Source organism: Salmo salar, chromosome ssa17, assembly GCF_905237065.1.
Source record: "Salmo salar chromosome ssa17, Ssal_v3.1, whole genome shotgun sequence".
Classification (NCBI taxonomy): domain Eukaryota; kingdom Metazoa; phylum Chordata; class Actinopteri; order Salmoniformes; family Salmonidae; genus Salmo; species Salmo salar.
Window position 1 is genome coordinate 66,959,966 of NC_059458.1, and position 9,676 is coordinate 66,969,641.

Below are 9,676 nucleotides of genomic sequence, written 5' to 3' on the forward strand. Positions count from 1 at the left end.
TGTGCCGTCTGAGCAGCCGAGCCTCAAGTTGACAAAGGTCTTAACCTGAGACAAAGCTTCTAATCAGTTTTCTGGCTGATTCAGATAGAACAGAAAAGACTTCATAGAAGCAGTCTCCATAATCCAGGACCAGCAAACCAAAGAGAATTCCTGTTCCAGAGAGTCTCGTCACACTTGCTGTGGTATAGTGGCTCTATACCACAGCAACTACAGAGTAAAAACATAAACAGCATATCATTTATCATCTGTTAAAGCACGCTATGTATTTCTTGGGAAGAATACAGAATTCCTTGCATGTGGGCTACTATCTGTTCCATACAAGGCAGCCTATACCATTCTATTTTTATGTATTATTAAAATGATGACACTTATTATTGAAAGTATTGTGTGCAATCCTACTGTATATCATGTCATTGTTGGCACAGACAGCCGACTCAATCTACTGGGACAAAGGTCACATCCCCATCTGGGTTGTGCATCTTCACAGCTGTATCATATTAGAGCCTATTCTATGTACAGCACAGGAGGTTGGTGGCGCCTTAATTGGGGAGGATGGGCTCGTGGTAATGGCTGGAGTGGAATAAGTGGAATGGTATCAAATACATCAAACACGTGGTTTCCAGTTGTTTGATGCCATTGCATCCACTCCGGCCATTGTTATGAGCCATCGTCCCCTCTGCAGCCTGTGGTGTACAGTAAGAGATGACATGAAACAGAACCCTTCTCTACATTCAAAATAACAGCCTAACAAATAACAGTAAAAAGCTTCGGGTTTTTAATGGCCTTCGTTTCATATTCTGTTGTATCTTAATAGATTTCAGTCGGCCATTTTGACAGAAGACTACGCTATTCATTTTGTTTGGATATTGACTCCCGATCATCTATGGATTCTCATTCCCCGTAAAAAGAAAGACTAGCATCACGGGGAATATGTTGCCAAGATAGGAAATATTTTATTACAGAGAAAAAAAAAAACTTTTCTTCCAAAATATAGAAATCTGTACAACTTTCGCACAATCAATTTACATGAACTGTACAAATTTACAGCAGTTCATCACAACATACCCAAGGAAAAGAAAATGAACACAATAAAGATGTACTGACATGAGAAATCACAAGGTAGAGTAGACAGCTTTTCTTCTTGGGTACGCTCAGATTTTTTAAACGTTTTTCTTGTTTTGTAAGTTTAAAAAAAACAAAGGATAAGTCTATCAGTACAGGGCGTGGAGACTGATATTTATTTTACCAAAACAGATTGGTCCTTGCCAACACTCCCATCACAAATGGCTTCACTTACGAACATAGTTAACCGTGTTAAAACTATGAAATGCAAAAGAAATACATCTAAACACCTCAAAACAAATTATTGGCACTTCCCATTGTGTAATGTTATGCATGTATTCTACCATATGTCGTACAACTGCAATAGATTCTAGAATATGTAAAACACCCTAAATGTGAAAGTGGCAATAATTCAAAAATCATTGATGAATCATTGACGACTATTCCCTTCCCGTTTCACGTCTTAACATGCACAACTTTTCCAGAAGGGTATTTTATTGAATGTCCGAGGCCTGAGTTTGGTAATACATTCCAGAAGAGACTCCTCGCGTCTCAAAAATGTCACAACTTCAACTTGACATATTTAGTGCATTTTATGTGCTATTACCTCCGACTATTCAAAAACACTTTTCACAACGTTTCTGAAACCTATGTGCGCAAAGGCTGAATGGATGCATTTACAGATCCGATATTGTGGACTAAATCAAATTGTTTTGGTGGTGGTGTTACTGTTGAGAAGGGGATCAAACAATTTCGGCTTTGTTTCCTTTTTGGTAGGTCTAAAAATGACGTCTGTTCAAATTGGGATAGATGATCAGACTAGGGCGAAAGGAAGGGGGGGTGAGATGCTACCTCTGTGACTTTAAAATACATTTAGCAAAAAGAGGGACAACTTGCTACGTCCGAAATACAGACCGATCTCATAACAATATCGATAGCTGGCATAATCGAAGCAATAGTGGAGCTGCAAGGTTTTTAAAAAGCTGGTTTTCAACCACAACAACAAAGCTCTGGGCTACTCTCTCAGACCTGTCCATCTGGCTCATGTGGAGACACTGCTTTTTCCACAGATTGCTGAACGAACACCAGGAGAAATGGAGAGAGGGAGGACAGTGAGGAGGAGGGGAGTGGATGAGGGAGGATAGGGTGTGCAGTGCATCAACAACCACAGATCCATTGCCCATGATCCTCTGTGCTTAGGGTGCTTAAAGCAGCACATGTAGGTCTGATGGGCTGGTGCCCAGCCTGGCCAGCTTAGCGGCTAAAAGCCCCGAAACCCCACAGCCTGTCACATCGTCTGTCTGTCTGCGGCGCGGCCAACCAGGAGTGAGCTATAGGACGACTGACACCACAATCGTCCTATTGCACCCATGTAAACTAGTTCAGTGCTCAGCCTAAGAAACAAAGAAACTTGGACTGTGTACCATCACTTCCTATCCTTTGACTCCTCTTTGTTGCCCGTCTCTATGTGGGCTCCCAGTGCAGACGGAGTGCGCTGAGTGCATGTGCTGGCTTTGCTCTCCACCGCCAAGAGGGAGTTGGTTGGGTGGAGGTTAGTTTAGAGGGGGCCGGAGGGATTGTAGCTGCCCTGGACGAGAGTATCCGGCCCTGGCCCCCGCACCACCTCCATTCCCTCCCCTGGGGCGAGGAAAGATGATATGTGTTACTGCTATCTCCATACTGCTATTGGGGGGAGGGGGCTGGCTGGTTGGTTAGCTGGCTGGAGGTGTCTAGGCTGGGGGTGATATGTGGCACCAGAGGGGCTTCTTGTGTCTGTCTGCCCTGACAGGAACACCTCCAGAGAGGGTCCAGCAGCACCTCGAACCAGGCTGGCTAACATTACGCTGGTTCTCTCTCGGTTCTCCAGAGAATGGCTCATAGGTGTAACATTGCAGTCCTACGTTTGGCAACGCACCCCTCGTCCAAACTGAGACACAGAAGAAAGGAGAGGTGTTGAAAGCCTTGGACCCATCTTCAATCACAAAGACAAGAATAAAGTCTAACAAAAACAGATGAGAAAGCCTGACAAGTCCTTTGGGATTGAGTTGGATAGAAACAGTCAGGGGCGTACAGACTTCCCTTTGGCTACACTCACGCTCCCCTCGACAGCTGTAGAGAGATCTATCAGAGTTTTATAAGTGTCTCAAATTGCCATCTGTATATGTGTGTGTATTGGGGGGGGGGGGGGGCTTTCGAGAAAAGTGCCTTACAAACGGACAACAGACGGCTAACCTGACACGACACCAAACCGCACCTACCTACCAACACCTGAACGGATCTGAATGAAATGCTTACAGTGTGAAATCTTTTTAAAACCTTCAGAGTTACTCTCCCCAATTCTATAGAGTGGGGTCTAGCCTGACGTAAGAGCTGTGAGTAATTTACAAAAGAAAAGGAGGGGAACTCATGAAAGACGACATTGGAGCGAATGGAATGAAGAGGGTTTTCTCTAGAAGTACACATCCCACACAATCTAAATGTCAAAAGTGCATTCAATGTAATTTCTTCTGACAGGGCCACAACAACCAAAACAAATTATCCAGATTTCGGTGAAAATATAGTGCCACCTATGCTACACTTTGAATTTGGTGAGGGCCAAAGGTCAGGGTGGGGATGGAGGGATATAAACAAAACGAGAACTTGATTGTGAATTTCAAACCAACATTCATCGAAGGGGAGGGAACAAATACCCAGCCCTCCCCAGAAAGTTACACATACATGGTTGGGGGTGTTGGTGGGGTGCGCTGTGACACACTACTGTCCTTAGCAACAGGTGTCACAGCGCATTCCACTGCACTTCCATATGGAGGGGAGGGGCTTCCTAAAGCTCGACGCTGGTATATGGGGCAGCCTCTGGGGGTAAAAAAATGCCCTATGGTCTAAAAACTGGGATTTAGAAGAAAATTACTTAGGGCATTTCCCCAGAGACTGACCTAGAAACAGGCACAGTCCGGACCTCAGCCCCTTAACTTCCTTCCTAGACAGGAAGTACACCCAATAACAACAGGAAGTAGATAAAAGGCTGAAATTCAACGGTATGGTTCTTGACAGCAGTTCCTTGAAGCTTTTGAGAGGGTGGTGAGGGTGGTGGTGACATGGTACCCATTGTAACCATGTGGAGAAGAAAGTGCAAAGTCAACATTGATAGACCTGTGTAAAAAAACGAAAACAAAAAGCAGCCCCTTCTCTGCGTTGTTTCTCTGTTCAGTTTCTTGGTTTGTTTTAGCTGCCCCCAACAGCTCCACGCTCCACACAGCCCTCTCCGCAGGGAAAAAACGAAGCCTCTGGTAGATCCCACAACACAACATAACAGACTATGGAGCGAGGAAGGAGAAAAGAAATATCAAACCCACAAGGTTTCACCTGGACGATAGGCCACATCCTCTGCTTTTTCTCCTTTTTTTTCTCTTTTTCATTTCATTTCTTTTTAGCTTTAAAAAGGTTCGCCATCGACCAACTAGGGCGAAACCCACGACCCAACGTGGCAGTTGGCAGCCCTTAGCTGGACATAGTCATCATGTTGTAGGCTTTGGAAGGGCTGGTCCTGCCCAGCATCCCTGCCGCCTCCTTGCAGCTGATGTGACTGTCCACCATGGGGGTCGAGGTGACCGCACTGCCTCCCGACGGCGCCGGGGCCACCGGCTGGGACTCGTAGAGCACGCAGATGGAGCCGTCCTCGCCGATGCGGTAGGACACCTCGAAGGGGTCCACCCAGAGTGTGAGCTCACTAGGCAGCAGCAGGTAGAGCTGATTGATGGTCAGGCCGATGCGCTGGCCTGCCTGCCCCACCAGGGGATCCATCTTGTGGTTGATGCGGATGCAGCGGTAGCCCGAGCCCTTGCATGGCCTGTCGGGGAACCAGTGGTGCTTGTATTGCTCTGTGGAGAAAGAGAGAGGAGGTTATTATCGGGTTACCATGAGTTTCATCATCATTGGATCACTATTAGGTTACCATGGTATTGCTTGTATTGCCAAAAAAGGGCACAGAGGGGGTAACTGTTGTTCTTCGGTTACCCTATAGTAGAGCCTGTGTAGTTCTGTATGAGGAGACAAGAGAGAGGGAGAGAGAGAAAGAAAGAGGGAGAGATGTAAGAGATGCTGTCTGGTGTTTACAGGTGAGAGCCAGTAAGCTAAATCTCTGCTACTTTCAGACATCTATCTGAGGGAGAAGCGGGGTGCAAAGCTGTCTGCACCTGATCAGCCTTAGTTCCTAGTGTGTGTGTGTGTGTGTGTGTGTGTGTGTGTGTGTGTGTGTGTGTGTGTGTATGCGAGATTAGGATGCATGTGTTTTGATAAACATTGAATAAGGTCATAAATTGGGACATAAATGTGATTAATAGCATGATAATAACTGTATAGTTGGATTTTAAGTAATTGTATCGCAAATCAAACTATAATCATGTTTTATTTTATTATAGAGTTGCTGGAGTCTAAGGTAATACTTGTTTATGATGTTCTAAGCACGCATAACTAATCTATCAACGTTATTAGTTTAGATGTATCTTTCGATTGTGGCATGGATTACTTACAGATAATAAATGACATGATTCCATTGAAAATGGAAGGAAAAATGATTGTTTAAGTTTTACTGTACTAAACACCCCTTAATAATGATTATGGTAAAGTAGCGTTGCTTTAGATTGTCTTTTGATTTAATAAAGCTTTTATTCCATTGTAGGTAATACATGATTCCATTGGAATATCTTATCTGCTTTTTTATTTGATATTTCTATTACCATGTAATAAAGCATCAACTATTTCTATTGGTATTTGGGTTACATGATATAATGACCAACTATTTAGCACAATAATGTACTTTTCCACTTACTAATGTGTGTGTGTGTGTGTGTGTGTGTGTGTGTGTGTGTGGTATGTGTGTGTAAAACAGACTGTAGACAGGGGCAGGCTTTGTTGTAGTGCAGTAATAAACCATAACAGTCTGCTTATGGGGCTGATAAGCAGCAATAAACCATTTGTCGCTCTGTAACCGGAGCCTACGTGACACACAGCAGAGAGAGAGAGAGAGAGAGAGAGAGAGAGAGAGAAAAGTTTGATTTCACAATCACCTTCTGGCCGAGCGGCACAAAGTCCTCCATCAAACAGAGCGGAGCTGAACAACAACACTGAGGTGGTGAAGTCCTGGCCAGCAATCTGGGCTGGAGAACTCCCCCTCTTAAAGCCACACCGTCCCTTTTAATATGACGAGTGTGTCCACATACCCGTTGGTGATTCACTGTGATATCATTCGTATGGTATATTTAAAGGGGCGTTAAGTGACAAAATAGGTTGGAAGAAGAGAGAGAGAGAGAAAAGAGGTCACATTACTCATTTTAAGGAGAACACGAGAAAGAGAAGAGCTCTCATTCCTTCCCCGTTAACTCATTTTAGAAGACGCGGATGACTGCTGCTTTCATAGTATAATAGTAGCCTAACAGGGAAGAATGAAATTAGAAAACCGCTCCTCAGAAGTCTAAATTAACCTAACATCTCTAACAATACTCACATTTACTGTGTCTTGTGTGTGTTTGTATATATACTGTATGTATGTGTGTTCAATATGCATCTGTGTGTGCGTGTGATACCAATCATCCTATTTTCTCCACTTTAGACTCCTCAGTATCGAGTTACCCCAGTGGTGCATAGTGGCTAAACTGAATGTGCTGCCTGCCTGCCTGCCTGCCTGCCTGTGAAAAGCCTCTGAACTAGGCCAGAGCCCGGAGAACACCTGTCCTGCACAACACCCCTGTTATATAATGTCTCCTTTGTGTTATCAGTAGAACTCTGTGTAAGGCACCCTAATGGAGGGCTTGGCACTCATGAAAAAGCACCAGGCAGCTACGATGGGGCTGATCTTTTGCACCACAAAAGAAACGAGGCCGCTGAGAACGGTCAGAGCGGAGGGGCCTATTCTAAAACCAGGGAACTGGGGAAGAAGGGAGGCTAAAAAAAACAGATGAGTTTCAACTATATATTTTAAATAAAGTAGTTTTCCAGTGCTTCTTTAAAGCCAAGTGCCCTAAGGATATTATGTGGCAATAAATTGTATGGAGGCTTTTTATTAAATACACATTTGGATTTGTTTGGGGCGTTGTTGGGTGATTTCCATTGGTCTGTGGTGGTGTGGTTGGGCGATTTATGGGAGTTTCAAATTGGGTCACTGCTCAAACCTTGGTTAAGCAGGTTACTGGTAAACAGGAAGTCCAAATGGTTAACTAACAACAGTTAGACAATGACCACAGTTTCAATGTGGATATTTAGAGCAAGTCCCCCTTCTCCCCCATATACACAAACAAAGCCTGTTTATTGAACACACAGACACAATAAACTGTGATAATGAAGCTGTAAGCAACAGTGAGATGGCTGGACTACTTCAGCAGCGGGGGGCTTCACAGAGTTGTTTATGCTCACTCGGGAAGACGAATGAAAAATGGGGTTGAAGGAGGAGGACGGCCACTTCACAAAGTCCCTTTGCAACTTGTTTTATTAGATAATGTGCTTCCTACACTCCTCCCCCGATGATATGCTCTTCCAGCCCCAACCCCACCGCTACCAACCCCCCACTTACCCTCTGACGGCGGCCATTTTGCTCAGTCTGCCTTCAACTTTGGCTGTTTACAAACAGTGCACTGTCCTAGAGCTATTCTCAGACTACAGCTTCCACTCGTTTTCTATGCAAATCCCGCACAAACAAAGCCACTTCCTTGGAAAATGTTTAGTTGAAAATAGCATTGTAAACTAAGAGTTTGTTGAATAGAAATAAACAATTATGTAACCTGATATGCTAAATGTGTAGCCCACATCCAAAACGCTCTAAAATTATATGAATTTGAACGTGAATGGCTTTGCAGATGACACAGCTGTTGCAAAACATGTTAAAATTGAGGTCATGATGTAGGTGTTCAGTGTTTAGAGGGACAGACACTTGCTGTTAACTGGCAGACGCATGCCAATTTTAGACTGTAAAAACGGTCTATATTTACAATAGGAAATATAAATAAAAAATGATTTCAGTGGTTTGTACAACAACAAAAAAGGCTGTCAATAACGCATAGTATAGTGGCTGTATCGATCAATTTATGTGTCCTTATTACAGAGTTAACGTTATTCACTTAGCTAGAATGTCTACATTAGAACATATTGTAAATAAATAGATTTTCTTTACTCATACATGTTCGTCAACGGCGGGAATCTATACGGGCTATTTATTCTGCATTTTTTATTTTCCTTTTGGTTCTATAATTTCGATTCGATTGAGGCTCGCTCAAGAGGATCGAGTAAAACATGTAGGCGGCTATAATACTCTAATAACAAAAATAATCCGAATCCTATGGGTCTGTTATTTTCCTGATCGAAGTGTTATAATATATATTTTTTTGCCTGCTCAAATTCATATCATCCAACGTTTTCTTGTCTGCATTACGTAATTCAATAGCCTAATTCAATTCACTGGGTATAGATTCCCCCATTTTTATGTTAATTAAGAGTTGATCGACCAACTGTACTGGTGCGAAAGATGCACTTCCTTGTTGGAACAAATAAAGTCCGGCTTTATTCCACGTTATTACATCGTAACTAAACTCGAAACATGAATTAGGCGACGATGTATCTGAATAGAACATGGTTGATTCGATCGATTGAAGATTGTTGATTGAAGATTGTTGTTCAACATATCTATTCTTGTCTCTTTTTCTCGTGCGCAAATGGTCGAGGGGCGCTTGTGTTACTTTGTGAACAGAGGCGCAAATCCCCTTCGGAATGGGATTAAAACACAACAATTCGTTACAATTATTCTTAACACACAAAATGACACAACACCAACAGAGGTCATAATCTAAAGTAGCCTTGGAAACGTAGGACAAAACGAGAAACACATGTCTTACCTGACAAGATATCCTGTAAACTTGCGCTGAATGATTGAAGCTGTCTGTCATTTACGTGTCCTTTTATCCGCAGAAATCTCGACAGAAATCCGACCGCGGCGCTAATCTCTGGTTTCATCGTTCCCCGAGCACAAAGGGTATGCATTGAGAAGGCAACTGCGACGACGATTCGTGCGCTTTTCCTACATATGATTCCGAAAATGATTCGTTGTTTTTCTCTCCACGTTCGGATAATGATCCGTGTCTTTCACTTGTTTTATTTCTCTGGCGCCTATGCTGGTCATTTATTAGTCGAGGTAGGGACGTTTCGGAGGGTACTACGTGTGCCAGGACGGTACAGTGTGGTGACGGCTGTTGGTAAATAGAGGGGTCTCTCTCTAGGATGCCACGTTGAGGCACCCTTTTAATGTCACTTTACTCCACCAGAGTGAACGAATGTGTTGGAGGACATGGGTTTTATACCGCCCCCGCCGTCCGAAGAAAGCGACAGCGCGCAGCTACAACAACGAAGGCTCGCCAATCCCGTCCGCTCGACAGCCTGACGAGCCCATAGGAGGAGTGGACTGTTCGCCTCAACGCTCTGAAAATAAACAGACCACTTGAGAGCAAAATACAAGCATGAAAATTAACCCCTTATAATGTGCTCCCATCGAAAACAACAACATCTTGCACTGGGTTTTCAGTTATTTCATAAAACGGACAGAATAATTATGGTTAGGTTCAATGTGCATTAG

General features: G+C 43.6%; 1 protein-coding gene across 1 annotated transcript; it reads right to left on the minus strand.

The window, feature by feature from the left end:
- Window positions 1–929: 929 nt before the first annotated feature.
- LOC106576460 (protein BTG1) lies at window positions 930–9,389 on the minus strand. The gene is made up of 2 exons (XM_014153656.2): window positions 8,943–9,389; window positions 930–4,940 (listed from the first exon to the last, which is right to left on the minus strand). Exons 1-2 carry the CDS (start codon window positions 9,085–9,087, stop codon window positions 4,561–4,563), a joined length of 525 nt encoding a protein of 174 aa, XP_014009131.1. The 5' UTR covers window positions 9,088–9,389; the 3' UTR covers window positions 930–4,560.
- Window positions 9,390–9,676: the final 287 nt, after the last annotated feature.